General features: G+C 39.8%; 1 protein-coding gene across 1 annotated transcript in view; it reads left to right on the forward strand.

Annotated features, from left to right (window-relative positions):
• MAP1B (microtubule associated protein 1B) overlaps nucleotides 1–17,234 on the forward strand; it is a 109,103-nt gene that overhangs the window by 4,507 nt on the left and 87,362 nt on the right. Inside the window, exon 2 of the mRNA XM_017527604.1 lies at nucleotides 3,855–3,956. Within this exon, the coding sequence (XP_017383093.1) occupies nucleotides 3,855–3,956 (102 nt within the window). The remainder of the gene's footprint in view (nucleotides 1–3,854; nucleotides 3,957–17,234) is intronic.

The raw sequence follows: 17,234 nt of genomic DNA on the forward strand, positions 1-17,234 counted from the left end.
ACAAGCAAATAATTATACGTCATTTCTCATTTGCTTCAATTGTAAGATGTTATCTCAGACCTAAATTATTTATTATCAATGCTTTGAAACTATGAGCTCTGTAAGATATTATCTGCATTACATATAACACATTATGAACATCAAGTTGCTGTCTTTAAAAAAAGAAAAAAACAAGATGAGTTCAAGGGAAAAAATTTTTTTTCTCTGAGAAATAAAGCGTTCCTAAACTTAGCATTTCTTTTCATTTACTTATTTAATTTTGATTTCAATCTGATTTCAAACTACTTTTTAGCATAGTTTTACAAATGTAATCCTATGATTGTAGGTTAATCATTTAGGTACTTGCAAAAAATACTCAAAAGCCCGTTTTTCAGAGAGAGCAATTAAATCCCATGAAGGAAAATCAACTTGCCAAAGGCCCAAATAACTGTCAGATAGAACCCATGTACCATCAACATGCAACGCATAGTCATTTCATTTTGCTTTCTTCAATCCACTGTCACCTTTAGAAATATGGATTTTAGCCTTTAAATAGGAGGTGCTTTTAAAATTGTTGGTTTCGTTAAACCCTCCTGTAAAATGCTTACATGACTTGTAAACTTGGAACAATCTAGTCTATATATATCAAGAGTACCTGACTCTTCCTCATTTTTCAACCTGACTTGTTCTGTGATGACCCCCCTCTGCCTCCCTGCCTCATAACCTACTCTTTTCTCCTTTTTTCATCTGTGTATATCATGTGCATATTAGCCTCCCTTTGGTGTACTGCTACCACCTGGGGTCAGAGAACTGAGAAGGAAAGATCCTTTGTTGCTCCCTGGTCCCAAGGAGCTCACTTTCAGGGCTGGGCAATAGCCACAGAGCAGGCCCAGATTGTTCTCATGGATGACGGATGCCTTTTGGCTCCAGACATTGAAAGAATAGAGCTCAGTGCCTCCAACTGCCTGGAGTTATTCTGCTCCCACCTGGGTAAGCCCAGAGGGGTACAGTCTTAGAATGGTGGAGAAACAAAGCCTCAGGGAAGAGCTTGACTTGGGGCATATTGGGGTGATAATCAGAAAGAGGGCTTCCCTGCCCCCACAACAGAGACCAGGATGACTTGTTCCTGAAAGCATCTCTCTTCACCAACACCCCAGGATCCCCAGCAGCCAGATTCAGAGAGAGGAGACTATGGGAAGGGCCAAAGAGAGATTTTTCTGTCCTATGACCTTTAGAGGGCTTGCTGATGGCTCCCTGTTAGGCACAAAGGGGAGCTACATAAACCTAGTAAATGCAATATGAACCTTCATTGACAACTACTCTTAGCGTTTACTAATATATCCAGCAGGAGATACAAAGTAAATACAAATTATTTTATTTCTAAAATTGGTATGGAAAATGGCCTGATTCCAAAATTTTCCTTTCCAACTCCAATAGCCGGTAAATTCATTGTAACCTTTGTTTTTATAAGTCATGGTAGTGATTGTGCATTGCTAAGAAACAATTTGGCTGGAAATTGCTCTCTCGAAAAAAAGAGCCCTACATTTTTGGTTTTATTAAGAGTGTAAAAATGAGAAATATTTTTATCAGCTGTGTATTAGTATAATTTTAAAATTACTAAGTGGATTTCTTATCATTTAGTATTTTCTATTGCTAAATTACAAATCTATACAAAATAAAATATGTATGTAAATATAAAGCAAACATTTAACTGTGTGTGTCATGACAAGTTAATTGAAGCCAAGGGAAAATGGCAAGTAACAATCTAAGAGCAAGTCTGCAGATAACCCTGGATGAAGTCATTCAAATAATGTACCAATTTAGACATTACTTAGAACAAAGACAGAAAAATTGTATGAATTTTATTTAAATGCATATGTCTCATTATTAACTTATTGACCCAGCTTGACAGGGTTGAAGACAAAGTGGAGCTCAGACCTGGAACATGGAGAATTCAGTCAACAATACCAATTAAGCAGCTCAGACAGGAACTCCATTTTTTTTTTTTTTGCACTAGACCAGTATATAGTGTATACGTTGAAGTAAAATATTCTAATGAATTCAGACCTCTCAACCTGTCAAGCTCTCTGTGAAACAAAAAGAACCCATTTATCATTTCTGCACTAAAAAGATCTGCGAAATCTCAACATGCCTTTCTTGTTAAAATTTAAATACTCCATTAGCACAAATGCAAACTGAGGCTATTAATGTTTCCACGGAGAGCCATAAAATTCTCCCTTATAATTTAACCTCTCCTTAAGCATGTTAACTCTTCCACACCTGAATTCTTCCCATTGATCATATGAGAAATTTGTGCCTCCATTTAATGGACACACATCTATTTGAAAATGTTCCTCATGGTTGAAAAGGTCTCTGGTGTGTAATCTAAAGATATTTCAGATGTGCAGTGAACTGAGTTTCCATAATCTTTTTTTGTGACGTATAAGTATAACCCACCTTGATTCTTTACAGGATAGGAAGACTGAATACAACATAACCAAGGGTAAATACAGATATGCATTAAGGATCTAGTGTGTATTTAAATAACATTCTGCTATTTATTCTCCCAAGCCTGTATACGTGACTAATGTCCAACAAAAATGATTAAATGACAGTGTTAATTTAGAGATTGCTCACCTGCTGTTATACCTAGAGATTCAAGCCCTTACCTTTAGGATGTATGCAATAAATGTTTGTTGTTCCAGAGATTTGTTCCTGGCAATTGAGAAAGCTCTATACAAAGGTACAATTATGGATACCACATACTGGCTCCACCATGAACAACTTATTAGGAAAAATGTAATATATAATATGTAAGCACGTAACACACACACATGCACACACTCCAGAGTTCTCGGGTTCCCCATCTTTTCCTGGTTTACTCTCCAGGCCTCCCTTCTATGATGCTCTCTGGGTTTCCTGCTGGGCCGTGCCCTTTGGGAGAGCAGGAGAGAAGAGGACAACGGGAGGAAGAAGAAAGAGGCTAGAGACTAGGGCATGAGCACGGGAAACTGCCCTCCCACTGCCTCTCGCCCTCCTGTTCCTCTCACCCTGGATATTCCTTTCAGCCTAGAGAAAGGAAGTCTGAACTTTTGTAGGAATAACTGATTCATGCCCCCAACTCCATAAATGTTTTATAAAGTATAAAAAGTTGCCATTTTTGTTTGCCTCTGGATAAGAAAATTCAATACAATGAACAATTATGAATAAAAGAGCTGCCTGCCAAGCTACTCAGGTAACAGAAAAATGCGTGGAAGGACAAACAGGCTGAGTCTCGAAGATTGAGATCCAGCCTGCTTATCAACGATCACACAAATCTTGGATTGATACCTAAGAATTCAGAAACCAAGGTCAAAAATGGGATGGGTAAAGGAAAGAAACTGTATGTGTACACACCCAGAACATCATTTTAGACACAAAGGCCTGTGCTTGTGGCAGTCCCCATATACCTTCTTTGCCTTCATTCTACATTTTCTTGCCCCCTGCAAGTGGACCATGAGAAAGCTAGAGTTAGGCTGTTGGCCTCTTGGCTGCTAAAGAACTAACCATCTTCCTGCCCTTTCTAGTCCCTCCCTAGAGTACAGCCTGTCATTTTCCTAATAACTGTTTTCTTTGACTCTTCCAGAAGAGCTGCATTTACATTTTATGAGGGGAAGAAGTTCAGTCCACACTGCTAATTATCCCTCCCTTGTGGCCTGGTGGAGAGACCTCCCTGGCCCTCCCATTTTGTGGGCATCCACTGCTAGCCACCAAGCTCTTCAGAAAGGAGTTCCCACATCCTCCCTGAAAGCCTGAGAAATGTTATAGTAATGTTGTCCAAACCACTCTGAAATGACTAACTGGAAGTCTGTCAACTGTCTTCTTTCCCTCCCTAGGAATCCGATCATGGGACACAAACCTGATTGAATGCAACTTGGACCAAGAACTCAAACTTTTTGTATCTCGACACTCTGCAAGATTCTCTCCTGAAGTCCCAGGTGAGGCTTCCTGTTCAGTATTAGCCAGCCTAGAATTCCAAAGGACCAGGAGCAAGCTAGAAAGCTTTGTCTGGGCATCACAAGACTCTCTTATTGCTAAAAGGATTCTTTGTATTTGTTATTATCAACTACGTTAGCCAGCAGCCACAGTTAAGGAAGCCACTCTAGATTATCACTGTGTGGGTTATCTGTTTTGTGGATTCTTAATGAGAAGTTTTTAAGTTCTAGGGTTTTGTGTGTGTGTGTGTGTGTGTGTGTGTGTGTGTGTGTGTGTGTGTGTACCCACACACACACACACACATCAAAGATCATACAAATTTTGGATTGATATCCAGGGCTTGAGAAAGTATGTGTGTGTGTATCTCACTGTATTCTGAGCTCAAGGGACTGTAAACAATTAAAGTGTTAATCTTACCCAGATAAAATTACAAATACAAATTGGATGCTCCTAGGATCCCAGAACCCTGTTTCTGCAAAAGAAAAGGAAACATGTACTGCATTTCAAAATGAAATATGCATCATCATTTCATAATTGCATTATCACCTGCCATTGTATTACAACTTTTCTTTCTTAGTGTGGGTAAAAAAATCTGGTGTTACAAACTGCTCTTAAAATAGCCTTTCTTTCAGAGATGAAACGAATACCAAAGAATAATTAAAGGTAAGGATGCAAAAATTGTTCTTACATGAAGATGTTCCCACTAACCAGCCACCTCCACCTCTCTGGGGTTGTGCTCTGACCCGTACCTCTGGTGCTGGGATGTGTTCATGCTGACCCATCTCATCTTGCTCTTATGAGCCGTAACCTATATTCCTCCCATCTGGTCACATTTGGGAATTACGAGACAGAGTTTCTGGCCCATAATGACTCCAAGCCTGGAATGTATTTCTCCAGACCTTTGCCATTGACCCATCAGAAACACTGCATTGCATCTTATTTCTTGACTATCACTTGAATTTTACATAAGAGAAAGCTATTTTCTGTCCATATACCTTTGTTATACGATTGCTAATTTTATTGGCACCGATATAACATCAGGAATGAGGTTCAGCCTTTTTTGACTGATTAGATCATATTTCATTAGTCTTGTACACACTGATATTTGAAATCGCTTTTAGAGAATATCAGTGCCTTCATGAATCACATTTGGCTGCAGTAATATGCCCACAGGACTGTCTCGGTTCTTCCTTTTGAGTTTGATATTAGAATAAAATCTCATACATCTCAGTTATTAAAATGCATTGTAGCTATCAAGTATGGAATTGAGTAAATGTACTAAGAAACACTTGGCAAGGAATGGTTTATAAAAAGTTAAACTTAGTGCAAAGCCACATGAAAAATCAGTTTTTAAGTAACTTTGCTTTGAGAAAAAAGAAATCCAGAGACTGTCAGACAGCACATGATTTGCTGAAGCAAAGGTACAGTATAAGGTTATTTCTCTTATTATTTTATTGTATTTTTGTCTTGCAATATCTGCATAACTTTTAAAACCATCTCATAAAAAAATGAGGCAAGTGCTCTTTTCCAACAAGTATGATTGTTTCAAAACGTAAAAACTGTAAGCTTTTATTTTTTCTCTGTACATTGTTCTGGCTTTCCTACTATGATTGTTTCTAAGACTGCTCTTTTTTTTTTTGGTGTACAAGTCATGTGATTCTCATTGTGTTCATTCATATTTGGGTTGACTTTATAGAGTGACAACTGCATATTGTAAAATGAAAGGCTGCAAGCATTGCTGAAGAATTAACCGTTTCTATACCCAAGACCTAGTATTGCTCTTGTGGAGTAGGAAGATCAAGTTTCCCCAAACTGTCACTTTAGCCTAATGTACTCCACTCTCCTCTCCTTTTTCCTGCTATCACCTTCGGTAAGGATTGGTTACCTACCTAGTTGCATCAGTGTTATGCTAGATGCTATGTCTGGAGACTGGCCTTTGGACACACAGCATCTTTACCAATCTTGCCAACTCCAGAAAGGACTGATAGTGTCAGTTCCCTCTCAAGCCTATGAGTACATTGTACAGGCCAAGTCTCCCCTCTGGAAATTAAGCATCTAGAATAGACCCATTTTAGTAATGTTCCTGGGTGGGGAGCATGAAGGTTTCTAACCAAGACTGTAAGGTGATAAAAGCGCATGTCAGACTCAGTTTCAGATAAGTGTGTTTTAGAGAGAAGAGATCTTAGAGGATAAGAAGATGAGGTTGGGATGCATGGAGATCATAGGATGATCACTGGATTGGGCCTAAGGAAGACTTTAGCTTTTCCTGAACAAACTGGAAAGGTTTTATGGGAAAATTTGAAAACTGTTTTTAAGTGGGTTCAAGTCTAGTGGTCTCTTCCTCTCTCACTTGAAACAATGAAAAAGCTAACTTATGTACCTCAGTTCCCCTAAAATGAAATTAGCTGAACCTTTTCCTTTAGAGTTTCAAGAATCTTTCTTTGTTTCTTTGAGACAGGGTCTCGCTATGCTGCCCAGGCTGCTCTCAAACTCCTGGGCCCAAACAGCCCTCCACCTCAGCCTTCCAAGTAGCTGGGATTACAGGTGCATGCCACATACCTGCCTAATTTCAAGAATCTTAAATTAATTTACAGGCAAGGAGTAAGATGAAGGATGGATCCCCTGAAGAAATAGAGCCATTTTTCAGCCAGGTAAAACATCGTTAAGTACCACCTACAATATGCCAGGCAGTATAGGGTGCTTGGTAAGTGAGGACGCTGTGAAGAAAAAAAAACAAATACAGTCATTACCTTTATTATGCTTATATTCTCGTGAAAGGAGAAGGCATTTAGCAGTCATATGCAGACCAGCATAAAATCTAGCCCCTTGCATCAAATCCAGGCTTCAAACAGTCTTTGGGGGGTTGGGGTTAAAAAAAATAGAGGCAAGGTCTCACTCTGTTGCCCAGGCTGGTCTTAAGCTCCTGGGCTCTAGCAATCCACCTGCCTTGGCCTCCCAAAGTGCTAGGATTATAGGCATGAGCCACCACACCTAGCTAGAGTTTTGTTTTGTTTTGTTTTAAGGCCATCAGTTATGGTAAAATATTCATTGCCTTCTATGATATAAGTAAATTAAGGCTTAGGTCACCAATATATCTTTCTTACATTCCTAATGGTTATTATAGCTTTTGTTGTTTTTAATAATTAGAGATCACTTGTAAAAACTGAAGGTAGCCTCAAATTATAACTAACAGATTGTGCAAATGGCACAAGATTGATTCCCTCATACTAGTTTACCCCTTATACTAGTTTTTAAATATGGTTTTGAGATTTGGTTTGGCTGTTTCTTCAGGATTGTAGGTCTCATTCCAGATCACACTGAAAGACTTAGTCATCCTTTAAGCAGGAATCTGGACTATGAGTCCTTTCTCTACACAAGGTGGGTGGTAGGTCCCTCAGCTCCCAGAATGTTAGTCCTGTGATCTTTAAGCCCTGTCCAACTCTGGCATACCAGGATTCTTGGAGTGGTCAGTCACCTGGGTCCATCTTACTATTACTTTGCCTTACTACCGCAGCATTGCCTTGCCTAAAGGTCACTCAGCTAACATTTGGCATGTGCCCAGGGCAGATCCCTGCTGATTTGCCTTGATGTAAAGCCATTCCTGGCCTCATCTAAGCTGGCTCAAGTGAGAACAGTTATCTTGAAAGAAAAAATTAGGTGCTCTTTTCTGAACACTCTCTAATCTTTCTGTCAAAGTAAAGTTGAGTCTTTTCAAAATAGAGCAACAGTCTTTTTTTGTTTTGTTTAGTTTTTGAGACAGTCTTAGTTATGTTTTTGCCCAGGCTGGAGTGAAGTGGTGTGATCTTGGCTCATTGCAACCTCAACCCCCTGGGCTCAAGTGATTCTCTCACCTCAGCCTCCTGAGTAGCTGGGACCATGGGTGTGCATCATCATGCCCAGAGATTTTTTTGTATGTTTTGTAGAGAGTGGGTTTTGTCATGTTGCCCAGGCTGGTCTCAAACTCTTGAGCTCAAGCAATCTGCCTGCCTTGGCCTCCCAAAGTGCTGGGATTACAAGTCTGAGCCACTGTGCCTGGCCAGAACAACAATCTTATACTTCCTTAATTATGAATTTAAATACTATTATAAAATTTTTGTTTACCTATTATATCATATGTTTTTTGTACCCTAATCACATTGGATGAGAATCATCTTGGTTAAGCCTGACCACAAAAGTAAAGCTAGACTTACCATGCTGTTCACGATTTATTTCATTTTCCATTGCCATTTTCTTCTTTCCCAGGTTCAATTTTAGGACTGTCTACATATAGTAATAAAGAAGGATATCTCCTGGGGGTTGTAAGAAGTACCCCATAATTATCTGTGGTAGACAGACACCATTTCAAAACAAAAAGTAAACAAATAAAAACTATTCCCAAGACAAGTGACATCAGACTGAAAATCAGTTACGTTTTTATTTTTTCCCATCATTTTGCCGCGTTTATCTGCCTACTAAAATAATTAAAAATTTTTGATCATCTGACTCCTCACCAACACCCTAGCATAATGATTAAGAGTGCAGATTCTGGGCCAGGCTCAGTGGCTCATGCCTGTAATCCCAGCACTTTGGAAGGCCGAGGCGGGTGGATCACGGGTCAGGAGTTCAAGACCAACCTGGCCAAGATGGTGAAACCCTGTCTCTACTAAACATACAAAAATTAGCCAGATGTGGTGGTGGGCACCTGTAATTCCAGCTACTGGGGAGGCTGAGGCAGGGAATTGCTTGAACCTGGGCGACGGTGAGCCAAGATCGTGCCACCACACTCCAGCCTAGATGAAAGGGCGAAACTTGGTCTCAGAAAAAAGAAAGAGTGCAGATACTGAAGTCAAACTGCCTTGTTTGATTGTAACCCCACAGTTGATTTGCTGTGTCACGTTGAACAAGTTACCTAACCATTTTCAGTATTCTTGTTTGTAAACTAAGGATGATCACTTCAACCTCATAGTTTCAATGCAGATCAAATGAGTTAAAGTGTGTGAAGCTCTTAAAACAGTGTTTGTCACATGGAAACCAGTGTGAACTAGTATTGTCTCCCTTGTGGAAAATCTTTTTGACCTTTATATTTGGCGATTGTTATTATCTGTGGGAAATACTGGGTATTGATATTTGGCTGGTTTCCTTTTGGTAGTAATTTTAAATTTGTGTTAAAGATGTTTCTCAGAGAAACAATTGCTTTCAGCATTCTCAGAAGGCACAGAGCTGCTGCTTATGTGTAAAGGGTGGCAACATTCTATGACTGAGCTTCTAAGGCACTTTGGGCTTGAGAGCAAAGCACTGGCAATGCTTTAAAGTGCTGGCTGGTATAGCAGAGCCTGAGAGCAGGGTTGGAGACCATTTGCAAAATGTTCCTGTGGGTGCCCATGCAAGGGCTATCAGGGAATGTGTGCATAGTCCGAGAGCTGGGCTGTTTTCTCGCTGTGATAACACATCATGGTCACTCCCTCCACACCATTCTACACGTGGTTTTCTCTTCTGCTCTCACCAATCAACAGGTGACTGTACATGCTGCCAGGTTTAAGAAGTAGATTTCTTGTGGTTTATTTCTTAGTCGGCTGAATACACAGTAAGACCTTGATACATTTACATTTTGTCACTAGTTTTATAACTTTTAGATCACATTCACAAAAATCATCATAAAATGTGATGGATAGTGTAATGTGTACACGGGCAGTTTTGTTCTAAGAACCGATGCCTTTTTCCTGGAAAATAAACAAACCACAGCTGAGCATCTTTAGATTTGTGCTGAGTGATTGCTAAAAATATCTTGCCTGGAGATAGGTTTTTGATAGAGAATTAAAATCAGCCCTTTGAATTTCAGTCATGCGAATCTTCTCCCTTTGACATTAATGAGGCACAGTTTACAACTAATATTTACCAGTGAGTGATAAGAAGATGAGAAAATGCTCTTAGAAAAGGTCTAAGAATATTTTAAGTCATCTTTCTCTGTCTAGACTTGTGTGTTTAGTCTGTCGTGTGTAGAATTATAGCTTAATTGCATGTGCCTAGAATATATCAACTGCCCTATGACAGGGAGTAATGAATGTGTTTTCAGCCCTGCTCCAACCTTTAAACAATAAGGCACACAAATATATGTTCCACTGGCATTCAAGGGGCTGACTAACCCTCAGGGAACCTGCAATTTCAGAGGGAAAGCCCATCCTTTATCCTCGTGTTTTCTGTGTTGCTGGTGCAGACCCTCAGGTCTAGGTACTTGTCCCCGCGTCCACGAGGCTCGGCTCATCTTTCCTTATTGCATCATCATACAGGGTTATGGGAGGAATCCTGGTGTGTTAGAAGAAAATGGCAAATAGAGAGCGTTATTTTTGTTAAGGTAACCAGATCTCTGTTTAATATTCCTTGAGGTCATTGCTGCCTGCCTGGGAAGGAGACTCCCATTTTAATGCAAATCCCTAGCCTTGCTCCCACTTGCCCCGTGCCCTGAGCCCTCCTGGCACAGTTGCAGGGGAGTGATCGGCAGCTCCTCATGCTGTCTGCTCTCACCCCAGTGCTCCCATTGAGACTCTGCCGCTCAAGCAGCAAACTCCTGTCCTTTTGTAGCAGTGAAAGCCAGATCTTGCAAGGAGAGGATTAGAATTTTATAGTGTGCACAACACAAGGCAGAATTCCTGAGATCTTGGTCAACTTTCAAATTTCAGGATTCTTTATATCCAGATCCTCACATACCAGGTGATGTTTTTTCCCTTGGTGCAGGTGTGGCCAGCAGAAAGGAATAAAATGGCGTTTCACTGCCATGTTCAGGCTTCCTCATTTCTCAGGGTCATTAATGATGGCTCATTCAGACCACCCTAGAAATACCTATTCATCTCACTTTTTTTTTAAGAGTGGAAAGGATGTTTTACTCTGCTGACTGTAATGGCTCTCACGCAGTTCCTAATGCGCACTGTGGAACCACTCAGCGAAGACAGGCAGAGGCAGGAAGGTAGCAGCAAATTGGCTGCCTGGGTGCAGGAGCCATTTTACTAGATGTCAATAACCCCGCCATTAAACCCAGCTAAGTGCGTTCCACAACAGCTGCTAACCAAGGACAGTACCTCATGCTGAGTGTCAGTGCTTTTGTCTTCATTTCCAGAGACCAAAGAGAGCTCATGGTTTTTGAGGTTTTTTTTTTTTTTTAAGTTTTTTTAAGTATGCAACAACAGCAAACCATCAAGCAAGCACAGTCCCTTTGCTTTTTTGCCTGCTTTTTTTGTTCAGCACCTGTGGTAGCATGCTAGAAATAACGGTGGGAGATAAAGGATAAAGCATAAACTAATAGATGACTTTAAAAATGCCAAGTAATGTTTTTGAGTGCTTATTAATAAGCAAGCAACTGTAAGGGAATATTTGGAAGAATAAAGTATTTCCCACTGTTTATAATTTTGTTGGGAAAATAAGTCATTCACAGCTTTAAAATTAACTGTGGTGTTCAACAAAGAAATAGAATTCCTTTTTATTTTTCTTTTTTTTTTTTTGAGACAGGGTCTCCCTCTGTCACCCAGGCTGGAGTGCAGTGGTGCAGTCATAGCTCACTGCAGCCTCTGCCTCCCAGGATAAAACTACCCTCTCGTCTCAGCCTCTCAAATAGCTGTGACTACAAGTCTGCCACTATACACAGCAACATTTTTAATTATTTTGTAGAGAAGGAGTCTCGCTCTGTTGCCCAGTCAGTTTTTGAACTCCTGGCCTCAAGTGATCCTCCTGCCTCTGCTTCCCAAAGTGTTGAGATTACAGGCATGAGTCACCCTGCCTGGCATGAGAGTTCTCTTAATTTGCAAACTGTGCGTGTGTGTGTGTGTGTGTGTGTGTGTGTGTGTGTGTGTGTGAGAGAGAGAGAGAGAGAGAGAGAGAGACAGAGAGAGAGAGTGTCTAACTTTTAAAGAAGAAAGGACTGAGAACGGATAGTATAATAAGCATCGCATTTTGATTGTTCAACCGTGGGTTTACTCACAATGACAAAGGTTACCCAGGTACCAGCACCCCACCCCCAGCTGCAACCCAGGACTAATTAAATGCTGCCTAGGCAACCATCAAGTATCCCCAAACATCATACTCCAGGACTTACCCCCTTTGTTTTCTCGGCTGTGATCTAAGGGTAATTTCTATTGCATGTGAAGTCAGATTTTCTTGGTCCGAGAGAAACGTGAGAAAGTAAGAGGTACTCTGGGGAAGCACACTTAATGCACCGCAGGGACTGGAGAAATTAACATAAATACAAGACAATAATAATGTTATTTTAATAAACTCTTCTAGGTTAAAAGATTGCCTATAGTCAGGACTGGTGAAATGAATGCTTATAGAAAATGCAACAAGAGAGTCTACACATGATTTAAAAGTGAAAGTATGTAATTAGGAATGAACACTGAAAAGCTAGGGTAGTGTTTTATTGAATGTGGCTCTTCTCTGCAGTTGTACTGCCCCGTATTTGAAGCACTCAAGCTGAGGTTGCCTCTCAAAATTGCTGCCTTGCATTCCTGAGGGGTAAAGACAAAATATGAACATCCTGAGGACTGTCTTTGTTGTCATAGAGGAAAGTCCTCTAAACATGCACTTTACTGTTAATCTGGCCATTTCTTTCTTAATAAAACAGGTTTTCAGCGGGAGCTGTGAGTAAACACACCACTGTGGAGCATTGTGGCTCAAAATCAGATTTCTTGTTGGCATCTCACATGGACAGTGTGAGGAAGGAACAGCTGTTTCCCTGAGGGAGCCACACTTTGCTAGTGCACCTGGCCCCAGGGTCACCACTCTACGTAGATGTGGCTTTTTGGATCCTGAAGGATCCAGCAATGGAAATGTCACATTTGGAGAAGTTATGTTATGTAACCCAGGCCAACAGTGCTTTCTTAGTGCAGGGCCATTTTGAGCAGTTGTGCCTTCTGCCTTTTACCTCTCACCTGGAGGTTTTGATGTGTGAAAGATGTGAAAAACACCTAATAGAATTCTTCCTCATTTTAATTGAACTCGATGCCTGTTTAGGGATGATGTAGCAACCTCTCTTTTTAGAATTCCAGTTTGTTTCTTAGCTCAAATACTAGGAGTTTTTGGCTGTGCAGTTCAATTGGAAGTGATATTTGATGTGAAGTTCCAGCAGCTTCGCAAGATGCTCAAGTGCTTTGTGGTTAGTTTGGTATGATGTGTGTGTGTGCTTGTGTGTGTGTGCTTGCTTACGTGAGAGAGAGAGAGAGAGAGAGAGAGAGAGAGTACCTTATCACGTTCACATCTATTGTAAAGGAGACAATCCTTTCATTTTATATGGTACCTCTTTTTAGAAGGCGTCCTATTATCAGCCAATCTGTTATTAAATATTTATGTTTCTGCAGCAAGGTGCAGTTCAGTTCCTAGCTCTGCTGGCCATAAGAAGACTTGTAAGTAAATCCTGTCCTCAGAGTTGTTTACAATTGAGTATGGAAATTAGATAACTAATGAAACAAGTCAGTCTATAATAAGTGCTAAATGAGAATTTTGCAAGGAGATCCTTCTGTAAATTCTGTTTGTTCAGGCTATTTAAAAAAATCTATGTTCATAAAAAATAGCATTAAAATAATATTATCCATGGAAATTAGGGCATAAATGCAACAGATCCTAATGTACTGAATTCTCTTTGTGATCAGGGAATTTTGAATCCAGCCCGAATTAAAATATTTCGTTACTTGGAGCTACATTTTAGATTAAGCCCATTAATTCGATGATGCAGAGTTTGAATTGATAATTTAAGGATTCACCCCTCTGAAATCATGTGAGAACAAAACTCCTGACCTGAATGTATAAGTTTAATTTCAAGATTGTCTTCATCTTTGAGTGCTGGAAAATTGTCCATTGGCAGACTCTGAAGACATTAGGAAAGAGATTGTGAAAGTGGAAGTTTTAGGAAATAAATGTGAAGTAATTGGTTCACTGCCCTGAGGTTAGAATGGACACTTTGGAGAGCGTCTGATTCAGCTGTCTCTGTGTAGGGGGAAGCTGGGAGGGGACATCAGTTGCGAGCTGCTTTCCAGGACCCTTCCCCCTCCAGAGAGCCCAGGAAGCCTGACCTAGTGCTGCAGCTCTGGGCCACACCTAAGCTGCCCGTGTTGCTTCCTGAAAAGTCACACTCAGTCCTTTCCTTTTCTGTAAAATAAAGGGATTTGGCTAAATCAGGTCATCTTAACTTTTTCTGCCAGCCATTACTTCTGCAAAACATTAATAGTCAGTGGAAAAGAATTTCATGGTGACATAAGTTTGAAAACTGTGACATAATCTAAATTTTTGAGTGCATAAATTATATGTGCATAAACTTGTTCAATTTTATCTAACCATACATTTCCTTAGCCTATTTGACAAGTCACTTCTATCACCACTCTCTCCCATGAATCTAGATTCCTGTAGAACACAATTTGGAAAAGGATGGCATAAATGATTGCTGAGTCCCTTCCAGTTTTTTTATTCCATTATTCTGTGAATTTTTACTAAATTGCCTCATCACTCGTATGGAGACGGGAGCTTGTCCTACTTCAATCAGCTTATAATGGCTTTTAATCCAGGCTTTAAAATATCAATAAAATAATTTCATTTGGAAAAAGCTGCCTGTCCCATCCATGAGGATTCTTAATCTTAGGGAAGATACACAGCTTTATGATACTTAGGCTAATTTCCCCATTTGGGGATTCTTGGCCCTTGGCTTTTCCCATCTGTCTTTACCTTGCAGACAAACCAAACAAGACAAAATTTAATCACGTTTGCACAGTGTCAAACACTTGCAGGAAAGTATCCCCCAAGTCAGTTGACGGGTGTTTTATCTACACAATGCCAAATAGGAAATAGCTACATATTTTTCCCATTAAAATGAGAATTTCCATGTCTGTATGTGGTGTTGCATGGAGCCTCAGGCTAGCCACTTACTCACAGATCTTTGGAAGAAGGCTGAAGATTGAACTTCAAGAGGTCCAGGGATTATCTGCAGGTTGAGGGTGTTAAAAGTCCCAGACACATTGTTTGTTGTCACTAACTGTGGATGGCCTGAATTTTAATAAGCATGGTCAACTGTGCATATCTTGTCATGTGAACTATCAATTAGCACACCATAATTTAACAAGTTAGTACATGCGGATATGAACACCCTTGGGAAGAAGCAATTTTCAAATCAAATTATTACTGACAGTGTACAATTTACACTCAGGTAATCATTATCAGAAAGTCATGATTATCCAGAAGGAAAAGTGATTTTTATGGTAATATATCTTATGACTGACTGTTGATATTTAATACCTTTAATGTAACAACTTCAATTTGTTCCATCCCTAATTCAGTCATATTTGCAAAAAGTGTTAATTCACTCATTAAAACCTAGGTGTCTGGTGGGTGCAGCAAACCACCATGGCATGTGTATACCTATGTAACAAACCTGCACGTTCTGCACACATATCTCAGAACTCAAAGCAGAATTTTAAAAAAGTTTAAAAAAACCTAGCCGTGATATTATGTGTTTACAGCAAATCTTACAAAGTATTCTAAAATAACAGAAAGAAATAATTTATGTACAATAACAACATTAATGATAATAATCTCTATAGAAAATAAGTTTTGGTTAATCAAATATTCTAGCTAATTGAGAGTTGCCAATAATCCCTTGTGGGATTATTATTTTTTCAAAGCTTTAGAATCCAATAATACAAATACCTCAAATTTATCTAGAATTGATCTTAAAATTTTCTTTTTTTTTTTTTGAGACGGAGTTTCACTCTTGTTACCCAGGCAGGAGTGCAATGGCGTGATCTCGGCTCACCGCAACCTCCGTCTCCTGGGTTCAAGCAATTCTCCTGCCTCAGCCTCCTGAGTCGCTGGGACTACAGGTGTGCACCACCATGCCCAGCTAATTTTTGTATTTTTAGTAGAGACGGGGTTTCACCATGTTGACCAGGATGGTCTCCATCTCTTGGCCTCGTGATCCACTCGTCTCAGCCACCCAAAGTGCGGGATTATAGGCATGAGCCACCGTGCCCGGCCTATCTTAGAATTTTCTAAACCAAATTTATGCATTAGCCCAAGATATACTTAAATTATTTATAGAAGACATAAACTTACAAATCTGTTATTTCTTCTCCCACCCAAGTAGAATAATATTTTCAAAGAGAGGTTTTGTTTCAAAGCAATATTGTTCCCCTTAGGCATATATTGACATTTTATTGAAATGTAGGCCAAGAGACATGCATTCAGGCTAGATGAAATCACGCCTTGTTACCTACTTGGAACCCAAACTCAGAACAATGGAATTGAATCTTCCTTGGAAGATTCAGGAGGAAGATCATCACCCTGTACCTCAGGGTCCTCATGATGAACCCTATTGGTAATTATACTATAAACATGAGGGTGTGCTGATTAGTAGTGATTTCTTATTACTGCAACATTAGTGAGCAAACCATTTATTTTGTGGTGGTGTCCTCAATACTAATACGATTGTGCTTCAATATGGAACAAAGAATATCCCTGGATGTTATAGTGCTTCTGAAAAAGAGTCATTGATGCACATATTGTTTAAAAAAAAAACAACACTCAAAACTGCTACAGAGAAAAAAGAGACGATGGCAATCTTCTAGGTTATTTAAAGAAAATATCTGAGTTTGCAAAGTATGCACCAGCCTATTACATTTACACTGGCCTGATGTACATACAGTGGGTGCTCCCACCTCTAAGTCCCAAACATTTTTTTCTTTCTGCTTCCTGTATCCCCTTGCCTATGAAAACATAATTTTTATTTTATTTTATTTTTTAAGACAGGGTCTCACTCTGTGCCCAGGCTGGAGTGCAGTGATGGTTCACTGCAGCCTCAAACTCCTGAGCTCTGGTAGTCTTCCCACCTCAGCTTCCCAAGTAGCTAGGGCTGTAAGCATACACCAATGCAAAGAGCTAATTTTATATTTTTCATTTTTTAATTTTTGTAGAGACAGGGTCTTGCTGTGTTGCCCAGGCTGGTCTCAATCTCCTGGCCTCAAGCAGTCCTCCTGCCTTGGCATTCCAAAGTGCTGGGATTATAGTGTCTGAAAATGTAATTTTTTAAATTGACAATTGCCTTCTCTGTTACACCATCTCCCTCCAAATAAGCTAATAAATACAGAAACCCAATCAAAAGATACAAGAGATGAGAGTGAGATTATTTATGCTCTAAGATTTATCTGGAATATCTTTACATCCTAGGAAGAGACAAGGTTGTACAGCTAATTGTGTAGCCTTTTGCATGTACATATGCAATTGTGCCTGTGTGTGTGCGTGTGTGTGTGTGTGTGTGTGTGTGTGTGTGTGTGTGT

This window comes from Cebus imitator, unplaced genomic scaffold, assembly GCF_001604975.1.
Source record: "Cebus imitator isolate Cc_AM_T3 unplaced genomic scaffold, Cebus_imitator-1.0 Scaffold50, whole genome shotgun sequence".
Lineage (NCBI taxonomy): Eukaryota > Metazoa > Chordata > Mammalia > Primates > Cebidae > Cebus > Cebus imitator.